The 24,081-nt window shown below is 45.2% G+C and overlaps 1 protein-coding gene across 1 annotated transcript in view; it reads right to left on the reverse strand.

The window, feature by feature from the left end:
* The window catches only part of Trpv1 (transient receptor potential cation channel subfamily V member 1), a 44,178-nt gene extending 23,554 nt beyond the window's left edge, over nucleotides 1-20,624 (reverse strand). Inside the window, exons 1-11 of the mRNA XM_004672386.2 lie at nucleotides 20,317-20,624; nucleotides 19,232-19,398; nucleotides 19,006-19,158; nucleotides 18,367-18,507; nucleotides 17,966-18,264; nucleotides 16,922-17,101; nucleotides 14,172-14,330; nucleotides 12,825-12,920; nucleotides 10,265-10,335; nucleotides 2,472-2,637; nucleotides 1,998-2,064 (exon numbers count right to left, since the gene is read on the reverse strand). Of these exons, the coding sequence (XP_004672443.1) occupies nucleotides 1,998-2,064; nucleotides 2,472-2,637; nucleotides 10,265-10,335; nucleotides 12,825-12,920; nucleotides 14,172-14,330; nucleotides 16,922-17,101; nucleotides 17,966-18,264; nucleotides 18,367-18,507; nucleotides 19,006-19,158; nucleotides 19,232-19,398; nucleotides 20,317-20,600 (1,783 nt within the window). The 5' untranslated portion in view covers nucleotides 20,601-20,624. The remainder of the gene's footprint in view (nucleotides 1-1,997; nucleotides 2,065-2,471; nucleotides 2,638-10,264; nucleotides 10,336-12,824; nucleotides 12,921-14,171; nucleotides 14,331-16,921; nucleotides 17,102-17,965; nucleotides 18,265-18,366; nucleotides 18,508-19,005; nucleotides 19,159-19,231; nucleotides 19,399-20,316) is intronic.
* Nucleotides 20,625-24,081: the final 3,457 nt, after the last annotated feature.

Consider the following 24,081-nt stretch of genomic DNA (forward strand, 5'->3'; position numbering starts at 1 on the left):
TGCACCCATTCTCTCCCCCCCTCCCCCCACTCTCTCTCTCTTTCTCTCTCTCTCTCAAATTAATAAACAAAAATAAACAAAAAAGTTTTTAAATGGATTGATGGGAAGAATGACTCTTCCTTAGAATAAAATGCCAGGCACTTTCCAGGTATGGTGTCACATGCCCTTAATCCCAGCACTCAGACACAGAGGTAGGAGGATCACCATGAGTTCAAGGCCACCCTGAGACTCCATAGTGAATTCAAGGTCAGCCTGGGCTACAGTGAGACCCTACCTTGAAAAACCAAAAAAAAAAAAAAAAGTGTGTGTGTGTGTGTGTGTGTGTGTGTGTGTGTGTGTGTGTATAAATAAAAATAAATTGCCAGGCACTAAATGTATAAGGAACGATGAAGCTACAAAATCACTTGAGGGCTGGTAGTGTAGCTCAGTGAGCACTTGCATGGCATGTATTAGGCCCTGGGTTCAATCTCTAGCACCACAAGAAATGGAAAGAAAGGGGAGGGAAAATGGGGGGAAGGGAAAGGAAGGGAAGAACAGATACCATTTGGCAGTCATATGATCAGGTAAGCATTGTCAGTGGATGCTGAAACTACTGGGTTAAAGTTTGATGAGAAAAACAGCCTGGTAGAGCTCTTCCCTAACTACTTAAAACGTACAATGGGAAAGACCACAACTATAGTGAGAAGTTTGGTACATTCACCAAAACTAAGTCATCAACCTTCACATCACAGGAAATGGGATAACCAGATGTCATGTAATTCCTGATATAATACGCCAACACAAACCACTTCCTTGATATTCTGGCCACAAATGCACACCTGAGTCTAATCAGAAGAAACAGCAGCCTTTCCATACTCAATTTGGGTTGAGGGACACAGGACAAAACAGTTGACCTTTGCTTACTAGAATACTAAGGTGGGAAGAGAAAGGAAAGATGAAGAGTGTGAGCCAGATGGAAGGAGTCCAAAAGGGCATGGCAAAGGAATGTGATCAAAGTCCCAGTTTTCACTTTCCATTAAGATGTTGTTAGACTGATAATAGAGACTGGGAATAGGGGCTATCAGTTAGTTCATAGTACATGTTGATGCTATTTTTTTCTCATTTTGATAATTGAATTATGCTTATATAAAAAGGATGTCCTTGTTTGAAGGAAACAAACACTGAAGTAGTTAGTGGCAAAAAAAAAAAAAAAAAAAGCAAGCTGATCACACCTGAAACTTAATTCTCAAAAAGATTTTTTTGAAGTTTATGTGTGTATAAACAAAATGATTTTAAAAGTGGTGATATTTGAAGAATCCGAATAAGAAAAATAGTTAATTTTACTATACTTAAAACTTTCTGATGTCTGAAATAGCATTAAAATAACTTGGAAAGGGCTGGAGAGATGGCTTAGCGGTTAAGCGCTTGCCTGTGAAGCCTAAGGACCCCAGTTCGAGGCTCGGTTCCCCAGGTCCCACGTTAGCCAGATGCACAAGGGGGCGCACGCGTCTGGAGTTCGTTTGCAGAGGCTGGAAGCCCTGGCGCGCCCATTCTCTCTCTCTCCCTCTATCTGTCTTTCTCTCTGTGTCTGTCTCTCTCAAATAAATAAATAAATAAAAATTTAAAAAAAATAATAACTTGGAAAAAATGAGCTATAAGCCAGATGTAGTAGCCCAGGCCTTCAGTCTTCAGGGAGACTGAGGAAGGATCACTGTGAGTTGAAAGCCAGCCTGGAGCTACAGAGTGTGTTCTAGGTCAGCCTGGGTTAGAGTGAGACCTACTTCAAAAAAATTGAATTACACTACAAAATGTAGCTATACTATAAGCAAACAACACTTCTATTTTAAAAACATTTTCTCAACCACTTATATAAGTTCTTGGGCTCATTTCAGTGTGTTCTCCATCCACCTGCAGCCCTGGACCTGTCTTCCCACCACCCTCTCCCAGCCCCCCAAAGCCCTCAGGAGCTCAGGCAAGCAGAATATCTGCCTACCACCAGCCTGATTAAGCCCCATTACCTGTGGAAAACCCGAACAAGAACACGATATAAACAAACATGAATCGACACAGGTCTCTGAGGATCATCTGTAGGGAAAAAAAAAAAAAAAAAAAAAAGCTCTTGTCAAAGGTCAGCCTGACCCTGGGAGGAACAAGGGGGGCCCCCAAGGCTACATCTGCCTGGAGCCAAACCCTGAAACATACATCAAAAACAATTAGTAGGCAGGTTCCATGATTTTCATTTCAGGTGCCAAGAAAGAACCACTCCCACCCTCTATAGCCTTTGTTCTGATTAGAAGGAGACCTGGGGTGCAAAGGGATCAAGTTCCAGGGGAGCCCCCACACAGGGATCCAGGCCAGATTGCTTGATTCTTGAGAAATGGGCTGGAAGCTAAGCAGATGATAGAGAGACTGGTCAGTGTGAGAGACAATGTCTCACGCTCATGGGGCAAACAAGGCCTTGTGAAGAGTGCACTTGGGCCCGGGGCACCCACCTTCTCAATCATGACAGCATAGATGCCCATCTGCTGGAAGCCGCGGGTATAGTAGAGCATGTTGGTCCAGCCCATGGCCAGCGAGAACACCATGGAGGCCACATACTCCTTACGGTGGCTGAAGTACAGCACCACAGACACCAGCATGAACAGCGACTGAACAAAGCTGAGGGCAGAGAGACAAGCAGCTCTGTTCATGGGGGCGCGAACAAAAGGTCTTGAACTATGGGAATCTGAAGGCCAAGAGTGTGGCTGCAGAGGAGCCGAGGCTAGGTTGCCCTGCTTCCTTTAGCCCACACATTCTTAGCAGGAGCAAGAGACAAAAATTGGTTGAGGTGGGTAGGAAAAATCCCATAAGGCCAGGTACAAATATAGCATAGATTTCTGATAGGGTTACATCCCAGAAAACTCATCATATGCTGAAAATATTGCAAGTAGAAATGCAGTGAATGCCCCTAACCTCCTGGCCATCAAAGCTTGGGCACACAGTGTTCTACAGAGTGTCAGCTGTTTACCTTGCAACTGTACCATAAGCATGCAGCCCAAGAAAAGATTCAAGTTCAAAACTTGAAATACAGTTTCTATCTCATGCCTATGACAAACCTACCATTGTAAATTCAAACACCCGTTAAGTCTAGTCATCCTAAATTTGGGATAATCTGTACTTAAAAAGATATATAGTATAATTGACCTTTAAAATTTCATGGGGAGATACAGCAGTTGTCAATAAAAAGTTTTAATCTTGTATGGGTACAAATTAGGGGTAAAAATCTAAAAATGTAAAAATGAAAAAGTTTTGGCTAAGAAACACCGCTTTAGCCCCAACAACTTTCCTTTTTGTTGCCCAAGGATAAGCGCCTCCCTAGACAGCAAATGGCACAGGAGCCCTCAGCCTATGAAGAGGCAGGCCATGCTCTGCTAGAAGTTCAAGGGCAGGAGCAAGCAGCTGGTCATGCCCTCAGACTCAGCCAGGGAAGTTTTGTCTCAGCTGCTCAGTCCAGGGGCCAAGAAGGAGGACATCTGAGTGATGGTGTGACAGATCCACTCAACAGCCCAAGTGTCCTTACTCATCATGACCTCTTCCAGAAAGTCCTCCTGGCTGCATTTCCACTGGACACCACACTGGCCATATAACCTCTTATATGCAACAGGACTCAACCGAAAGTCACCTTGGAGTGGTGTGAGTCTCATACCACCATGTGGAAAACAGATCCACCATCTGGGATCCATGTTATAGTTCTATCACAAAGAAAAGGCTTCATTGGCATGTGCAAAACCGTGTGCCAAAAAGAGAACTGACACCAGTGACACAGGAAAAAAGTTGTCTCTGATGACAGATGTGGTTCCCACATATGAATTTGGGAACTGGAAAGCAGTGGACAAGTGAAAAGTGGCTTGGCAGACCCAAGAAAGCCAAAATAAGGAAGATTTAGGTTTTGTCTGTAAAGAAGACAAAACAGAGGGCTTTGGGATCTGAGTGCACTGGAAGTACTGGGATGGTACCAGATGCAGGCTATGGTGTGAGTGTATGAGGTGGTTGATCTTCTCACCTTGATGGAGCTTAATCATTATGGAAACAAACCTCTGGGCTTGTCTGTGAGGAAGTTTCTAGATTAGGTTAATTGAGGTGGCAAGAGCCTCTCTAATTGTGTCCTGAAGCCCTGGACTACATCCATCACTGTCCACTTCCTGATTATGGATGCAATGTGACCAGCTGTGTCCTCTTGCTGCTGTGCCATGCCTTCCTTACTGTGATGAACCACATTCCCACCTACCCATGAAGAGTTTACAGACAATTTTTAAGTCTTCCATTCTTAATCACAAGCAGACACCTAAGGACAGCTTCTAACATAATGATGAGACAAAAATAAATGGAGAAAACAATTTATGGAGGACATCTGATCAAACTACCACAGGAATCATTCAGGAAGCTCAATATATAAACCAGGAGTTCCAGAAGAGACCAAGAAATAATTCAAGAAAAAAAAATCCCAAAGCTAAAGGACAAAATTTTCCAGATTGAAAGAGCCAGTAAATGCTCAGTAAACCCATATGAAAACATTTTATTGGGCTGGACAGATGAATTAGTGGCTAACACATTTGCCTGTGAGGCCTAAGCACTCAGGTTTGATTCCACATAAGCCAGATGCATAAGGTGGCACATACATCTTGAGTTTGTTTGTAGTGGCTGGAGGCTCTGATGCACTCATTCTCTCTCTCTCTGCCTCTGCTTCTTTCTCTCCCTCTCAAATAAATAAATGAATATATTTTTTAAAACACATCATCAAGTTTAGACTACTAAGAACAAAAAGAAGAGGTGAAGGGCTGGAGGGATAGCTTAATAGCTAAGGCGTCTGCCAGTAAAGCCAAAGGACATAGGTTTGATTCCCCAGAACCCACGTTAGCCAGATGCACAATGGGGTGCACGCATCTAGAGTTTGTTTGCAGTGGCTGAAGGCCCTGGCATGCCATTATCTCTCTCTCTCTCTCTCTCTCTCTCTCTCTCTCTCTCTCTTTCTCTCTCTCTTTCTCTGTCAAATAAATAAATAAAAATAAAATATTTTTAAAAGAAGAGGTAAATATTTACAAAGATAAAATAAAAGATCTTTTTTTAATTTATTTGTTTATTTATTTATTTGAGAATGACAGAGAGAAGGAGGGGGAGAGAGAGAAAGAATGGGCATGCCAGAGCTTCCAGCCTCTGTAATGAACTCCAGATGAGTATGCCCCCTTGTGCATCTGGCTAATGTGGGTCCTAGGGAATTGAGCCTCAAACTGGGGTCCTTAGGCTTCACAGGCAAGCGCTTAACCACTAAGCTATCTCTCCAGCCCAAAATAAAAGATCTTAATAAAGGACCCAAAATCATAGTGGTTTCATCTATAATACTAGAAACTAGGAAAAAATGGAGAAATATCTGGGTTTTTAAAGAATTTTATATCTAACTGTGGTGGTTTGTATATAATATGTCCCCCATGGTCTCAAGTGTTTTTGACTAAGCTTCCTACTTATTCCCCTGTTGGAGGAGCCCTTGGGAGGTGGAGCCTTTCTGGAGGAGGTGTGTTGCTGGGGCAGACCTTGGGATTGGTTAGTCCAGACCTACTGGGTGTTGAGATCTGACTCATTTGGATGATTTCCTTCCTGTTTCATATAGAAATGTGATGTCCCAGCTGCCTGCTCTACCATGCTTTCTCCACCATGATGAAATTTCCCTTTAAAACTGTAAGCCTGGAATAAACTCTTTTCTCCCATAAACTGTTTCTGGCTGGATGTTTTGTCCAAGCAAGAAGTTAACTGCTATACCAACCAAATTATCAATCAAATGTGATGATAGAGTAGAGATGTTTTCAGACATACAAAATTTAAATTTCACTCACCTTTTGCCCACCACATGCCTTTCCTCTTCAGTTCAAGATGTTCTCCCCCACAAGACAGTAAACCAGAAAAGAGGGAGACATTTGCCTCAAAACACAAGAGATAAGCCAGGAGAGAAGTGAAAGTAGTCTCCTTGATGAGAATGGAAGGTGCCTGTGCAAATGGGAGTGGTATGACTCAAGATTCAAGGATGTTCAAAGTATCATCCCTGTGTCCTCTGCCATTGTAACAACCTTTCTCCACCAGATGAAAATACTAAAAGAATGTACTTAAATAAAATAAGGAGCTGGATGTGGTGGCACATGACTTTATTCCCAGCACTTGGGAGACAGAGGTAGGAGGATCACTGTGAATTCAAGGCCACCCTGAAACTACATAGAAAATTCCAGGTCAGCTTGGGCTAGAGTAAGATCCTACCTCAGAAAACCAAAAACAAAAGGAAAAGGCAAGACAGAGAAAGCCATGAGAGACAGATACAATGTGAATTGAAAGGCCAGAAGCAAAGAGAACTCCAGGTTGACATCTGGGAAAAAGCTCAACCGGAAGCCTGGAAAAACCACCTACTCAGCCAGAAAGAGCAAACAGGAAGCTGTGCACTCCTGTAATCCCAGCCCTCCAAAGACAGATTCAGGGGGATTGCTGCAAGTTAGAGGCCAGCCTGGGCTACATAATAAGGCCTTGCCTCAAAAAAAAAAAAAAAAAAAAAAAAAAAAAGGAAACCGGACTCCAGAAAGAATTCCCTTGAGGAAAAACAGAGAAAGATTCCTTTTGATGGGCTTGAGAGATGGCTTAGCTGTTAAGGTGCTTGCCTGTGAAGCCTAAGGATCAAGGTTTAATCCCCTAGTTTACCCATGAAAGCCAGATGCACAAGGTGGCACATGTGTCTGGAGTTCCTTTGTGGTGGCAGAATGTGTACATTCCCCCCCCCCCCACCTGCCGCCTGCTTCTTAAGATCACTCACTCTCTCAAATAAACAAATAAAATATTTTTGAAAGGTGGGCTGGAAAGATTGCTTAGTGGTTAAGGAACTTGCCTATGAAGACTAAGGACCCAAGTTCAATTCCCACGTAAGTCAGACATACATGGTAGAATATGTGTCTGGAGTTTGTTTGCAGTTTCTGGAGGCCCTATTGTGCCCTTTCTTTCTCTCTCTCTCTCTTTCTCTCTCTCTCTTTCAAATAAATAAATAATTTTTTTTTTTTTTTTTTTGGTTTTTTGAGGTAGGGTCTCACTCTGGCTCAGTCTGACCTGGAATTCACTATGTAGTCTCAGGGTGGCCTTGAACTCTCGGTGATCCTCCTACCTCTGCCTCCCGAGTGCTGAGATTAAAGGCGTGCGCCACCACGCCCGGCAAAAATGTTTTTTTTTTAATACTTAGGATTTGGGCTGGAGAGATGGCTTAGCAAAGCCTAAGGATTCATGTTCTACTCTCCAGGTCCCATGTTAATCAGATGCACATGGACACAAGCACACAAGGTTGCACACATGCGCAAGGAGATGCATGCATCTGGAATTCAATTGTAGTGGCTAAAGCCCTGGCATGCCAATTCTCCCTCTTTCTCTCTCTCTCTCTCTGTCTCTCTCTCTCTCTCTTTCTCTCTATCTCTTGCATAAGAAAAAGGCCAATCTGTTGGGCTTACCTAAAAAAAAAAATACTTAGGATTTTTTTTTTAAAAAGATTCCTTTGAGAAAACCTGTACCTCCTTTAGAAAGTATGGTATTAGCATTGTACACAAAGAAAAATAAACAAGAAAATACAGTAACCATTAACTTCAAAATGAACCAAAAAAGAAATAAATATGATGAAATATTATAAATCTCAACTATTCTCAATATTTAAGAGGACATAAGAATGTGAATACAGATTCCTGTTTAAAATAAAATATCACATAATCACATTAGAAGGAAGGAAATAGAGAAGCCTAAGGGAAAGGAGATGTTAAATTCTTATCAACTATTTAGGTACATGTAAGAAGAATGAGCTTTTCTAAACATAAAATTTTTAAAAAAAGGCTAGGCATGGTGGCACACACCTTTAATCCCAGCACTAGGAATGCAAAGGTTAAAGGGTTGCTGTGAGTTCAAGACCAGTGTGAGACTACATAGTGAATTCCAGGATAGCCTGGGCTACAGCTAGACCCTACCTCAAAAAAAGATTGTCAGAAAAAAAACTTTTGGAGTCAGGCATAGTGGTACACATCTTTAATCCCAGCACTCAGGAGGCAGAGGTAGGAGGATCACCATGAGTTTGAGGCCACTCTGAGACTACATAATGAATTCCAGAACAGCCTGAGCTAGAGTGAAACTCTGCCTCAAAAAATAAATAAATAACTAAACTGGGGCTGGTGAGATGGCTTAGTGGTTAAGGCATTTGCCTGCAAAGCCAAAGGATCCCAGTTCAATTCTCCAGGACCCACGTAAGCAAGATGCACAAGGGGGAGCATCATCTTGGGTTTGTTTGCAGTGGCTAGAGGCCCTGGTGCGCCCATTCTCCTTCTGTCTCTCTCTTTCTCCTCTCTCACTTTTTCTGCCTCTTTCTCTCTCTCAAGTAAGTAAATAAGACATTTTAAAAATTAAAAAAAAAAAAAACTTTCGGGCTGGAGAGATGGCTTAAGAGTCAAGGCATTTGCCTACAAAACCTAACCCAAGTTTAATTCCTCAGTACCCATGTAAAATAAAGCCAGATGCACAAAGTAGCACATGCATCTGGATTTCATTTGCAGGGGCTAGAGGCCCTGGTACACCCATTCTCTCTGTCTCTACATATCTGTCTCTCTGCTTGTAAATAAATAAATAAATAAAATTATTTTTTTAAAAAGGCCAGTCATGGTGCACGCTTTTAATCCCAGTACTAGAGAGACATAGGTGGGCAGATTGCCATGAGTTCCAGGCCAGCCTGGGACTACAGAGTGAGTTCCAGGTCAGCCTAGACTAGAATGAGACTCTGCCTCAGAAAAACAAAAAAAGTAGGAGGAGGAAGAAGAAGAGCTAAAGGACTGGGTAGTGTCCAAAGAAGGGGGAGTTCAGAGAATAGAAAGGGTTGGGACAAGAAACTCCTATGCTTGGTTATAAGTTTTTTTGTATTCTTGTCATCGTACAATGTGCATGAGTAGCTTTGATAAAAGTGTTATATATTCACCTGTGTAATGTGTAGACATATACAAATATATATATTCATGTGTATATTTTAATTGTTGGGGGGGTTGTTTGTTTGTTTGTTTGTTTTTCAAGGTAGGGTTTCACTCTAGCTCAGGCTGACCTGGAATTCACTATGTAGTCTCAGGGTAGCCTTGAACTCACAGCAATCCTCCTACCTCTGCCTCCTAAGTGCTGGGATTAAAGGTGTGCACCACCATGCCCAGCATGTATATATTTTTAAACCACAATGTGGTTATGTCTTCCTAGAGGTAGAATGTTGAGTTTATGAGAACATAACTTCTCTTAGGCAAATCAGTACTTTTAGTTTTGCTCTTTGGGGCTAAAGTACAGGTACCTCAAGAACAGAAGAGAAACATGGGGTCTATGGATCCTGCAGACAAGCTAGCCAGAATAACATAAGAAATTAACTCTTTAGCCACACCAGGAATGAAAAGACACATCCTGGATTGAGGGAAATCTTGGGATCAAATAGATTTCATGAGTCAAGATCCCAGGAGACAGGTTTCCTGTCTGAAAGGCCCTGTGCACTGTGCCTATGTGGCTCAGAGGTCCCAGCTTATGTAATGAAGGCATCCACAACATCATACAACCATGCTTTTTCTTCTCTGCCCCCTCCTAAAGTAGGGGCTCTCAAGCAAGGGAATTTCTGGTGTGAGTACACACACACACACACACACACACACACACACACACACACACATACCACATCAAGTGGGGAGCCTTTGGCAATCTTGCAGACATTTTTATTGTCAAGCCTGGAGGACAGGGACTGGGGAAAGCTGCTGGCATCTGGTAGAGAATGGCCAATGGCACTACTACTATACCCCTCAATGCAGGACTCCCCACCCCGCAACAGCAGTTAAGAGCTCACTCATCCAAATAAAGCTAATGAAGCTAAGTAAAGAAAGCCTGTTTTAAAAACTGGAAATTCTTACAGGAAGGAACTGTGTCTATTTCACTTCAGTCTCCCAGTGCCAACCCAGTGGATGGCAGAGGGATGCACAAATGATAGACAAAATGAATAAGGGAACATCAAACTCAGACTATAAGTCTTATGAGCTTTTAGCAGAGCTTGACGACCCCAGTACCAGGTACTGGTCTGACAGAGAGTCAACAAGTGTTGATTGAATGCTTCCCACCATTGCTTCACCATGTTTAGAGGCTTACTTAGGTGCCCGGTACAGCACAAGTGAGGGAAAGAGGGAGAAATGACCGCTGTCAACTCAGGAGGTCACAAAGAGCACACACGTCAGTCACTTACAAGAGCATCTCACTGTAGCTGTCCACAAACAAACTCTTGATGGATGGCCGCCTCTGCAGGAAATACTGAATCTGTAGAACAGAGAAGGAGTAAATCCCTGGGAGATGTCAGATGTGGCTCAATAGTGAGCACAGCATGCCTTCTGTCACCGTGATGGACCACTGGCATGTGAAGACAGAATGGATCAGGCGAGTGGGTGATGTCATGTGACTCAGGGAAATTTTTTTTAATTACAGTGCAATTACAATGAAATGAAAAATCACTTAAATGTTATTAAATGCTGTGATTTAATGTTAAGACTGGGCAATTTATATTCTTTTTAATTAGTGCTTTGTTTCATTGTTTCCCTTAAACATTATAGTAAAATTTTGTTTATCCAGCTTCCACTGAACTAGTTCACCAGATTAATGGCTGGCAGGTGGGAGATTCCCCTGCAGGACATTGACATACATCTGCCCCTCCCAGGTTAATGCTGTCTTTGCCAAGAGCATGTTTGTCCCAGCTGCACTTGCTACTAGGGCTTTATGCTTTGTTAGAATGTAAACTATGGATGTAAAAAGAAAGACAGCTGTTTCTGGGAAGACAAAGTCCAGTGATTATAGAGAGTCTATAAAAGTAAGTCACTGAAAAAAAAATGGATGTGGTTTACACCAAAAATTCATATTGCTCTTACTGGGCATGGTGGCACACCTATCATCCAAGTGCACAGAGGCTGCAGCAAGGAGGGCTATGAGCTCAAGGTCAACCTGGGCTATATGGAAAGATCCCATTTCAAAATAAAAAGTTAAAGCTGGGTGTGGCGATACATGCCTTTAATACTAGCACTGACACTCAGAGGTAGGAGGATCACTATGAGTTCGGGGCCACCCTGAGACTAGTTAACTCCAGGTCAGTCTGGAGATAGTGAGACTATCTCAAAAAAAAAAGTTAATAATAATGACTTCAGAGATGGAGGGAATGGCTTAGAGGTTAAGGCATTTGCCTGCAGAGCCAAAGGACCCTGGTTTTATTCCCTAGGACCCACATAGCCAGATGCACAAGGTGGCACATGTATCTAGAGTCCATTTGCAATGGCTGGAGGCCCTGGCATACCCATTCTCTCTCTCTCTCTTCCCCCCTCAACCCAACTCTCTCAAATAAATAAAATTTCAAATATTGCATTCAAATCTTGTTTATAGTTTTGACTTTAACTCCTATTTAAATAAAACAAAACTAGAGATTATAAACCATGCATTCCTTATCACTCTGGTTTTTGTAAGAAAGTTGATGGAATGACCCAGCTATACTCCTAGGCATATATTCAAAGGACTCATCTCATTTCCTTAGAAGTACATGCTCAACCATGTTTATTGCTGCTCAATTTATAATAGCTGGGAAATGGAACCAGCCTAGATGTCCCTCAACTGATGAGTGGATAATGAAGATGTGGTACATTTATACAATGGAGTTCTACTCAGCAGTAAAGAAAAATGAAGTTATGAAATTTGCAGAAAAATGGATGGACCTGGAAAGTATTATACTAAGTCAGGTAACCTAGGCCCAGAAAGCCAAGAGCCACATGTTCTCTCTCATATGTGGATCCTAGCTACAGATGACTGGGCTTCTGCGTGAGAATGAAAATACTTAGTAGCAGAGGCCAGTAAGTTGAAAAGGAGACATAAAGGGTGGAGAAAGGAAGGGAGGAGGATACTTAATAGGTTGATTTTGTATATATGTAATTACAATGATTGTAATGGGGAGGTAATATGATGGAGAATGGAATTTCAAATGGGAAAGTGTGGGGGTGGGGAGGGAGGGAATTACCATGGGATATATTTTATAATCATGGAAAATGTTAATAAAAATTAAAAAAAAAGAAAGTTGATGGAAAATTCTACAAGACAGACCCCCATTCAAAGAAAGAAAAGATCACTCCCACATGAAGAATGGCCAAGAAATGTATATGCATGAGATTTCAGTCACAATAAAGTGGTTCAAATATACATGTAGATTTCACTGATTCTGAGCTTTAAAAAACTATTTTGACGAATTAAAGGATTTTCGGGCTGGAGAGATGGCTTAGCGGTTAAGTGCTTGCCTGTGAAGCCTAAGGACCCCGGTTTGAGGCTCGGTTCCCCAGGTCCCACGTTAGCCAGATGCACAAGGGGGCGCACACGTCTGGAGTTCGTTTGCAGAGGCTGGAAGCCCTGGCGCGCCCATTCTCTCTCTCTCCCTCTATCTGTCTTTCTCTCTGTGTCTGTCGCTCTCAAATAAATAAATAATTAATTAAAATAAAAAAAATTTTAAAAAGGATTTTCACTTAAAAGGCTTCCACTCTACTCCTGTAATTAAACATTACATCCCATGGGAGGCAAATGGTGGAAATCCCAGACTGCCAGACTTCAGGCTTGACCACCTGGGCCCCTGGGACACGCTGAGTGGTCCTCCCACCCTATCCATGAATGCCTAAAGGATTCTCAGCTCCACTTGCTCATAGCTCAGAGATGAGTGAGCAACAAGTGGTTTTCTTGGCCTTTTCCCAGCAATAGCAGAAACTCACAGCATGTGAAGGAATGCTTACCCCTCGGAAAAAAAAGTAGACGCCTCCCAACACAGACAGGATCTCTCCAGTGACTCGGAAGTAGTCTCCAACCGTGTTCTTCAGCTTATAGGGGGGCTGTGGGATGGAGAGAAGCTGGTGATTCTATTTATTCACTCGTTCATTCATTCAACAAACGTTTACCAGATGCCAAGCCTTGTGATTAAGACTCAGCCCAAGCCTAGGAAACACAGGCTCCATTAAGAGAGAGAGCCACAACAAACCACAAAGCATGATTATGGGACACATGCAAGGAAGCCCCTCTGTGAGACTTGATTTCCCCACAGTGTAAGTTTCTGAGTGCCACACTGTCTCCCAGATGAAAGCAGGGCAATGGGTGGGTGGAGGCACTCTTACGAACCCTTTGCATTCAGAGCCCCACTCCTCCCACAGCTTGTGGTGTGCACCTGCTCTCCCAGGAGGCAAAGTCAGAATGTCCCGTGGATGAGAGGGGAGGGGCTATCCCATGCACACTTTGGGTGCAGGCCTTGTGTTTCAGCCACTGTTTTCTGGAAAGGGTCACCATTGGTGTTTTCTAAGTACTTACTTGTTCACAACTTGTCTTATTTATTAGTATATTTCTCTTTTCTCTCTTTAATAAAATGTGCATATTCCTTCTTTCTTTCTTTCTTCCTTCTCTCTTTCTTTAATATGGTGCTGAGGATTAAACCAAGGCTTTGCACATGCCAGGCAAGCACTGCACCACTGAGCTGCAGCCATAACCCTTCTCTTTTCCCTTCAAATGAAGTCATTAAATGCCCTTAATAGATGGATAGCAATCAGATTTCACTTGACTAGGAAATGGAGTTTTTAAAGTAAATTTATAGACAGACTATCCCAGAAATTAAGAGGCATGGTATTGAATGAGAAGGACTCAATTCAGAAACACGGTGGGGTCTGTGATTCAGGGTAGAAAGAAAACTTTCATCTTAAGCTGCTCTGAGACCTAGCTCACAGCATAGTCCAGGAGGCAAATACTGAGCAAGCAGGAGAGCAAACAGTGCAGGCCAGGAGGTCATGATCCACAGACACCCAGCCCATGAGCAACTGCTTCCCATCTCTGAGTCCCCATGCTTGGGGAGCTCCTTGAGAAGAGGCTCAGGCTCCCAGGACTATGGACCAAATGAGAAAGCCCAGACATGGGAAGACACAGGACAATCTGTGAAGGGAGAAACTGAGGTCAGGGTCAGAGGAACTAAGGCTTCCCATGAGTTTCTTTCACCTCTCAGTGAGCCAGAAACAGGTCCGGGGCAGTCAAGGTTTATGGAGATAAGAGAGCATCCCATCCTCAAGTCATTCCCCAACCAAAGCCCACACCAAGGGCCTCACCAAGCCATCCACAGGCCTGTAGTAGGCAGCCGTGGTGAAGACCATCATGTACAGGCAGTAGACAAAGAAGTTGAAGTAGAAGATGCGCTTGACAAATCTGTCCCACTTGTCCTGTAGAAGTCGGTTCAAGGGCTCCACCAGGAGCATGTCATGGCGATTCTAAAGAAGCAAAGAGGAGTGCCGCTCATTCCCCCACCAGGAACTGTCTTGGACACCCACATCATCCCATGGTGTTCCTATCACCCATGTCACCCACATAGTGTAGGCATAACATCCTTTCAGCCAGCTAAGCAACCAAAGGTTACTGGAAGTTTAAACCATCAGGTAGCCAAGACCTGAGGCTGGTCCCAGCTTGGCTGTGGCTTTGAGTGACCCACCCTCAGTATGCCCTTGGGTACAATGATTAGGGAGAAACTGGACAAAACCTAAGTGTCCACTTAAGGACCCAGGATATTTCCCAACATTCCATGCCCACTATCGCTAACAACTCACTTCAAGAACCGTCATCCTTCTTATTCCCGTAACAAGAGGAAACTGGCTCAAGCAGAGCCTAGCACGCAGCTACTCCAGCAGGGATGAGGGTGAGCAAGAAGGAGCCTGTGCATGCTTCATTTCTCATATCTTTGTAGCTCTGTTAGACAGGGGTGGCAATTACCTATGCCTGAGACATGAAGGAACCTCCGAGGTCTTTCCTGTAACAGAGAACTACTGCTACCCACATGCTGTCATTATAAGCATGCCTTAGGGCCTAAGGTTTAGGCAAAGTTTCTTGTCAGGAGGCTTTATTAAAGCACAAGTGATCCTAGACTATAGGATAACAATCCCAAATTGGCTTGCCCTAGCCTCTCTGGGGCCCTTGAGTCCAAGCCCAAGCTTGAGCTCCACCAGCAAGTTCCCTGTTCTCGAATATCTTGGGGGATGGGAAGCTCCCCACTCCCTCAAAGAGCCCTTGGGGAAGTACCAACAGCAGGGATGATCTATGATTTGAAATAAATTTGGTCTTCTCTACCTTCTACCAGTGATCTGCGCTCTGACTTAATAACCCCAGAACAGGCCCAGGTTCTTAGCCCTAGAGAGCCTTTGGAGACATAAAGAGATTGGTGGCAGCCCCAGAGCTTTCTCCCTGCCAAGTGAACTCCTCAGTCCATTATGAGGACATTTCCTATCCAGACCATCTCTGTGGGAGTGCTTGCATGTGGGACTATGAGTCAGAAGCAAGATTTAGCACGGCAGGCCAGGTGTGGCTAACAGAGCAGAGCAGGCTAGGCCCAACCTCCCTGGGCTATGCAACCTTGTCCAGTGAGGCACCATGGCACTCCCTCAGTATCAACAGCACAAACCCCGGTCCCAAGTCTGCTTTGGGAGCTTGGGGCATCATCACAGAGAGAGGTGACAGATGAAGTAGTCTTTCAAAGTAGTGATTACAGAAAGTACTATTCAACAACATTGGATCTTCACTTAGAACCAAATATTGAAGTAAAATGTCATCACCACACCTACACAAAAATACATTCTAGATAAAGTATAATACCTAGAAAAGAGCTAAAAGGAAACAAGAAGGCTAGGTATGTGACTTGGGACAGCAAGGACCTCTCAAATAAGGCACAGGTTACATAAGCTATTAAAAAAAAAAAAGGTAAGCCAGCTTAACATTATCAAAATGAAAGCATTTTATAAGTAAGCAATACCATAAATGAAATGAAAAGGCAAGAGGCAAGCTAAGAGTGAAAAAGAATCTTTGCAACATGAACCACAGAGAAAAGATGGATACATCTGTAGAAAGACCATCTACAGACCAAAAAGGAGTCAGGAAACAGTCCTGTGAATCTCTGGAAATCCACCAAAGAAATTTGAAAGGTCAGTAAATACATAAAAATGTTCTACCTCATAGTAATCAAGAATGAGGGTTAGGAGCTGGGCGTAGTTGCACATACACACTCATAACCCCAGCACTTGGGAGGGAGAAGGATCATAAATTCAGGGCCAGCCTGGGCAATATAACAAGACTCTGTCTTTAAAAGAAAAAAAAAAAAAACTAGAACTATGGGCTGGAGAGATGGCTTAGAGGTTAAAGTACCTCCTTGCGAAGCCTAAGGACCCAGACACGATTCCCCAGGACCCACATAAGCTAGATGCACAAGGTGGTGCATGCATATGGAGTTTGTTTGCAGTGGCTGGAGGCCCTGGCATGCCCATTCTTTAACCCCCTCTGTAGTAAAGAAACAAATAAAATATTTTTAAAAATAGATCCAGAAAAAATTAAGTTCACATACTTTTTGATTTGAAAATTCCAGTTTCATATGTGTTTCAGAAAAACTCTCAAGCCAGTACCAAATGGTTGCAGCATGGTAATAGCATGAAGAACCACAAGTATCTTGACTGTCTCGTGGACACTTATTCCTCATCCTCAGTATGCAATATTCTTATGCAACAATTGTGATAATTCTTTACATGGGACAAACTCATATGTACTATCTACAAGGTATGCCACTGAGTGAAAAAAGCTGGTCATTCTACAATATGTATGATATGATTTCCATTTCCATCCTGTCTGTAAAGTTCCAAACAAGGTCATTTTTATGAGTCAATGATTATTTGTTGTTAAGAACGCACTCAATGGGAAGACGGGCTAAGGCAGCAGGACCTGGGCTCTGGGCAGCAGGTTGCATAGTGAAAGGTAAGGGGGAGCCAGAATAGGAGCAAGGGGTGGGAGGGGTAGGGTCTGCTGTGTCCCAGCCCCAGCCACTCACAGGGGTCTCACTGCTGCTGTATGCAATCACCTCTAGCACCGAGTTCTTCTCACAGGTGTCAATGCAGGACAGGTCATAGAGTGAGGAATGTACTGGCCCGTAGGCCCACTCAGTGAACTTCCTGGACAGGTGCCGGCACTCAGGCTCCTGGATCTCCCTCTGGAGAATATAAGCTAAGACCTGCAGCAGGGAAAAGAACCATTTTAGGCCAGCTGAGGGCCAGGCCACAGGACCCAGGTTTGATTCCCCAGGACCCACGTTAGCCAGATGCACAAGGGGCACACGCATCTGGAGTTCATTTCCAGTGGCTGGAGGCCCTGGAATGTGCCCATTCTCTCTCTGTCTCTTTCTCTCTCTCTCTCCCCCTTCTTTCCCTGCCAAATAAATTTTAAAAAAGAAAGAAAGAGAGAGAGAAAGAAAGAAAGAAAAATAAACCTTAAGCCAGACAGAAATGATCAAAATCCTAGAAATAAAATGGGTATGATGACTTATGCCTATAATCCCAGCACTTAGGAGGCTGAGGCAGAGATTACTATGAGTTTGAGGCTAGCCTAGGCCCTATTTCAAAAAAAAGTTTGTACAAAAAAAAAAAAAAGCTAAAGTCATAAAGCCAGGCTCCTTTGAGATTTAATGAGCAGGCACAAGCTTCCAGAATGCCCTGGTAGTGAAAGTCCCTCTCCCCTCCAATTACAGCAGACCCAAACCCCAATCATCAGCCTCCATGGCCTGACATCCACAGGACCCTGACATGACTTGGGCCTAGCCTACCTCAAGGCAGGATCCTCCTTGTCATCCAAAAATCTTGCTCACCCTGGAAAAACAGCAACAGCCTATTTCTACCTCACCCTAGGATTTATTGCCAACCCAAGTTTCAGTGACCCGCAGAGTTGGAAATTAGAAATGGCCATGTCTGCCTTGCCCATTTCTTCTTAGAAGGTCACAATTTTTCTGATTTATCCTAACAGCCTGAGCTTGTGGACTCAGAGTCCTGCACATGGTTCTCCCCACCTGCTACTTCCAGCTCAGAGCCAAAATCCCCCGTACCCCAATCTTCCCAGTGCTGGCAGCCAGAGACAGCGGTGTGAGTCCCTTCTTGTTGGTGAGCTCCTCCAGCTTCAGTGTGGGGTGGAGTTTGGCCCCTAGGATCAGAATTTCATTGTACATGCTTGTCACAAACTTGGTGTTGTCAGCCGTGTTGTCAGCCACCTCCACCAGGGCATGCAGCACAGTGTTGCCCACTGAGTCCCGAGCGCTGATATCTGCTGGCTGCCAGGAATTCTGCAGCAGGAACTTCACGATGCCCAGCTGGTTGGTGCACGCAGCAAGGGACAGGGGCAGCTCTCCTGTAGCCAACACAGAGTCCCCAGTAGGTGTCAGGAATTAGACTGGCTGGTCCCTGAACCAACAGTCCTCTAGTCTTCATATCTACCACATGGCCTCCCTACCAAAGTAGAAACCAGGCCGCCCTTTGGTTTTCTTAAAGAAGTCTCCATTGGCTGCAGCCTGGACATCTGCTCCATTCTCCACCAGGAGGGTCACCAGTGCCATATTCCGCCTCTCGATGGCAATGTGCAGAGCCGTCTGGCCTATAGAGGATGCCCACTGTTGGCTTCATGACCGCATTCTGGGGAGCTAGACAGAACACCCAGAAAAGGGCCTGGGCTGGTAGCAACTGCTACTGGAAGAACCAAGCAGAAAGTGCCTAGACAACCCCCCTCTTGGCAGGAGTCTAGGTCAGAGTCCCCAAAGTAGGCCAGAGAGGCCTTGAAGCAGGAGTAGAGACTCCTGTGAACAGAAGATACCAGATTGCAACAGAAAGGAGGCAAAGACACCTGGGAACAAGGGATTATAGCAGAGAGAGAGAGAGAGAAGGGCTAGGCCAGAGACTATGACAGCGAGGAGAGTAGGGTCCCCCACGTCAGTAGGAGGGCAGCAGGGTCCCCAGGACCATGGAAGAGATGACAGGTGGGAAAGGTCAGACCCAGATGAAAGTAACACAGTGGCTGGGACTGGAAGCAAGAAGCACGGAGGAATCTCCCTTGGGGTCCAATGTGCTTCAGCTGAGCCAGGCCCCTCCACCTCACCCTTGTAGTAGCTGTCTGTGTAGCTGGCGTTGACGAACTGCTTCAGGCTGTCCGTTTGCCGGGCTATGTCCAGGAGCAGGGCAATGGTGTCATTCTGCCCATCGTGCAAGTTGAGCATGGCTTTCAGCAGACAGGTCTTCCCTGTCTCGGGATCTGAAAGACAGAGGGATCGTCAGAGCCAGGCCTGAGCAGGGAAGGGCAGATTCCGGGAGCCTCTCAGGGCCACCTTTGAACTCGCTGTCCGTGAGGCGCTTCTTGCTCTTCTGCAGGAAGGGCAGCAGGCTCTCCAGCTCCTGGCAGTTACTCTGAGCCACAGCATCGAAGATGCTCCTGCGGTCGTAGAGCTTGAGGGGTTTCTCAGCACTGGCAGAGACAGAGTCTTGCGATGACTGCCTGGGGAGCAGATAATATCCTCATCTCAGGCCCTGACCTCCCATGAAGCCTTTGGGAATGTGACTAAATCCCAAGGCAAACCCACAGGGAAAAAAACATGATATGAAGGCCATCCTGCTTAGGAAACCAGTGGACTCTCAGGGGAGTCTGGGGCATATATAATCCCCTCCTGCCCGTGTCCTCTCTATAGGCATAATGGAAAACGTTTTGGCCACTACCACCCTTCTTGCATCCAGTGCTATTACAACCTGCCTTTCTGCTGGGGCTCAAGACATAGGAGCCTGGAGGGCTGGGGGCAGGATTGGCATGGACCCTGCTGAATAAAAATGTATCATTACACTGCCATAACTCACTAATCTAAGTGTCCTCCTGCCTTGCCTTGAAGGAAGCAAAGGGCCGATAAACTCCTCAGTAGAGTTGTTTGCCCTCTTAATCTATAAGCTCCAGGTATTGAACTCGATGTCCAAGTTTGTTTTTTGTGGCATTTTTTGGTTTTTTTTTTTTCTTGGTTTTTCAAGGTAGGTTCTCACTCTAGCCCAGGCTGACTTGGAATTCACTATGTAGTCTCAGGGTGGCCTTGAACTCAAGGTTATCCTCCTGCCTCTGCCTTCCAAGTGCTGGGATTAAAGGCGTGCGCCACCACACCTGACCCTGATGTCCAAGTTTTGGGGGATCATAAATATCCCATGCCTAGACACCTACAAATATACTGGCAGCTGGGATCAGTATATACATGCCAGTATCCATGATTGTGTCCCATGAGGTCATATGAGCGTAGACACTGGGACAGCCCACCCCTGAAGGCTCCCCAGCTCCTTGATCCCAGAAGCAGTGTCATTTTGTGATATTAGCCCCATCACCAGGGCTACCAGCAGCACAGCCAGTTGGACTCTGGCAGGAAAAGGCCTCCAGACTTACCTGGCATAGGTGGGACCATCTCTAGGTCTCTGTAGAGTGACCACAGAGCTGACGGTGATGGTAGGGCATGAGGCCATCCCACCTTCCTCATAAGCACAATCCATAGGTGATGCCTCCTCAGAGTCACCCTTCCCAAAGAGCCGAGTGCGGCTCTTGGCCATGACAATCTGGGGCTTGGCTAGAGGTGGCTTGGAATTAGGGTCTCCTTCTAGGGGATCCAGGCAAGAGTCTTCTTGGGGTATAGCCTCAGATGCCTTCCAGTCTAAGCTAGACCATTTCTCCATCCTTCCCAGGTCTTCTGTGGCCCAATGCACTGCAACCTGCAGATAGCCACAGGGAAGGTGTTTGTGTCCAGCTTGAAGAGTCACTTTCCTAGCTCCTCCCTGCTCTCTTTGTCAAGGATCCTGTGAAGCAAGACACTGCCAAATCCCACCCAGTGCTACCCCAGTCCCTAAATCTAAAGCTTTCAGGCCCATACCCCCAACCCCAGCACCCCAAGCGAGCAGGCTTGCAGTACCCAGGTGGTCCTGTAGTCACAGCTCTTAATTTTGAGGTGGTCACATTCTCCAGTTTAGAGCCAACATGTTCTGGGGCTGCAGTCACAAGGACCCTGGCCCTGGAATTCCCTGGGCCTCAGCTATCTGTTCTGAAGACCACTGCTTTGCCTGTCTCCCCAAATAGGAATAGAGAAATCACAAGAATGGCCTCATTTTGTACTGGATTCAGGGAAGAACTTGGTTTGGTGGTGAGGGTGATGAAGATGACCAGGCCCCGAAGAGCTAGGATGTCTGTGTTCCCACAAAGGGGTAACATCCCCACTGTGCACTGCGCAGACCTCCGCACCTGATGCCCATGTGCCACTCGTACTACCTTTCTGTGCCCTTCCTCATGTCTGCTTCAGCCACTGACTTAGAAAGAGGTGTGCAGCTTTTGGCCATTTTTGTGAAATTAGTGTATTTCAAGCATCCCAGCCTACACTTTGAGGCTTGAAGTGACGTGGGTCTGGCAGACCTTTCAGATCTGAGCCTCTAGAGGTAAACTGGCTACTTGGGTGGGTCCACCCAGCTTAAGTGGAAGCCCCTCCACCTGCTTGGCTTCCCACTTTCTGGTGCCCAAGACTGCCCCATCTCAGTGGCCTTTGTTCCCATGGTACTTTCACCTAAGGTGATTTTTCCACCTCTTCCTCTTCTTCTTTCTCTTCTTCCTCTCCTCCAAATCCTCCCAGCTCTCAGATGCAACCTCCCCTCAGGATATAGCACTGATATAGCCACCTCCACAAAGCCCCCTTGTCCCTGCATCAGCCATGCCCCCTTTCCCCTTCTGAAGCAGCCAGACTCCTGATCTATCCATTCTCATAGCCCTCTTAGCACAGCCCAGCATGTGGTCTAGATATTTCTATGTTTTCACTCCCTGTACCCTGTGACCTCCTCATGGGCAGTGACTTTGCCTGACCTAGTGTCTGCATGAGAAATGAGAGCAATCAAGACACGGACCCTCCTCATGCTCATTTCTGCCATCAGCTATGGAAAATGTCACATATGGAGAATTAATGTTCCAGCCAGCCGTGTCTGGACTCTGGAAAGCAACCATCCAAAAAGGGCTTTCCAGTCCTTCATTTTCAAGGGAAAGTTCAAGCAATACAAATGCCAAACACATGGCCAAGCCAGGCCAATAAATCAGCTGTGCTCTGATGTCCAGAGCCAGGAAAAATAAAACGAGATATCCTCATCAATGTACAGTGGGCAGACAGCTGGGCACCAGCCTCTCCTTCCCCTGCTGGTCTGCTCTAAAGAGCGCTTAGTCTCTGATTTGTACATCAAGTGACCACTCCTATAGGGAAGATTACCAGCCACAGAAAGTCCTGCTTCCAGCCACCCTCAGCACCCACCCATCTGTGACATCCCATGGATGTCCAGCACTATGCCACAGCTCTGACCAGAGGCAGAGCTAGGACAGATGAAACATAGAGGGCTTTGGATCCTGTCAGAGGCTTTGTGGAGAAGGTGACAGATGAACTGAGCCTGAAAGTGAAGCAGCTGAGCTGAGGCTGGGGAGAAGATGGGACCCAGGGACAGCTAGTAAAGAGGAAGTCAGAGGAATGGCAGGAGCAGATGGCTGCAGGCCTTGAAGGCCAAGAAGCAAAATGTAGACATGATTGTGTGGACAGCAGAATGTAGACGTAATTGTGTGGAAGCCAAGATGAGCTTCAGAAAAATGGAGACTAGGTGCTAGACAGGGCTGTCGAAAGATAATTTCCTGCAAAGACTGTTCGTAGTGTAGGAGCCTCGTTGGTTCTAAAAACACAGCAGGGCTCGGGATGAGCTCGATGGTAGAATGTTTGCTGAGTATGCATGAGGTCCTGTGTTCCATCCCCAACACTACAAAGACTAATTAAAAATAAGTAAATGATGGAGATGGAGAGATGGATTAGCAGTTAAGGTGTTTGCCTGTGAAGCCTAAGGACTCAGGTTCAATTCCCCAGTACCCATGTAAGCCAGATGCACAAGGTGGAACATGCATCTGGAGTTTGTTTGCAGTGGCTAGAGGCTTTGGTGTACCTCATTCCCCCATATATTTTTTTTTTCTTTCTCTCAAGTAAATGAAAGACACTGGAGGTAAATGAGAATAAGAATAGCTGACATGTTCCAACACATACTATGTGCAAAGCAAACACTGCCCCAAACACATTACTTGCATTCACTCAATTTCTCACAACATCTCCAAGAGACAAATAGTTCACAGAGAGGTCATGTCACTACTTCAAGGTCACACATATAGGAACAGGAACCTCGATTTAATCTAGATTCTGGAACATCTCTAGTACCCTACCACCTCTCTGGAAAGCTCAGGGTTCTTGCTCACATGCTAAACTTGACCCCTGTGCTAGGGTCAGGGTGGGCAAAAAATCATACCAGACACTGCCACCTATGGCACTAGGCAGAAGCCCCAAACCTAAAGCACTCTCCTGATTAAACAAGCACCCTAAAAAGCTCCAAACTACAAACAATGTGCAAATAATATATAGGCCATGTCTCATACCTCACCCTCCCAGTGATGTCGATGGTCCCCTCTGGTAAGGCTGACTGCTAAACCAAGATAAAGAAATCCCTGGTGCCGGGAGTGGTGGCATACCCCTTTAATCCCAGCATTTGGGAGGCAGAGGTAGGAGGATCACCATGAGTTCAAGGCCACCCTTGAACTACAGAGTGAATTCCAGGTCAGCCTGGCCTAGAGAAAGACCCTACCTTGAAAAACTTTAAAAAAAAAAAAAAGGAAATCTTTGGCTAGCAGCTCTTAGCAGCCCAACAAGAGAGAACTTACCAGCATGAGCCCCATGAACTTTTCAGCAGTATTCTTGGCTAAGATACTGCCTTTTTCTCTGACTGGTCCCAACCTAACCAAACCCAGGAAACAGTTCTCAAGGTATCATCATTCAGTCAATCAACAAACCCTGAATGAGCTTTGCACACTCTCCACCTAGTTCCCCGTTGGAAACCAAGATTTACCCACGCGTAAGGATGGTAAAGGTATTGAGAGAGGCATTTGCAGTGGGATGGGAGGGAGACAGAGACAGGACAGTCTGTTGTAGCCAGACTTGGGGTGACCCACGCACATGTACTCCCCAGTGCCATTCCTGCCATTGCAAAGGTTTTAAAGAGATCAAGGGGAAATGCAGCCGTGTTTTAGGCAGACTCGTGTTATTTGTCTGGTGAAGATAAGGATTCAGCTTTACGTCAAGGCTACAAACTCAACATGCACTAAAGG

The sequence above is a fragment of the Jaculus jaculus genome, chromosome 9 (assembly GCF_020740685.1).
Source record: "Jaculus jaculus isolate mJacJac1 chromosome 9, mJacJac1.mat.Y.cur, whole genome shotgun sequence".
NCBI classification, from domain to species: domain Eukaryota; kingdom Metazoa; phylum Chordata; class Mammalia; order Rodentia; family Dipodidae; genus Jaculus; species Jaculus jaculus.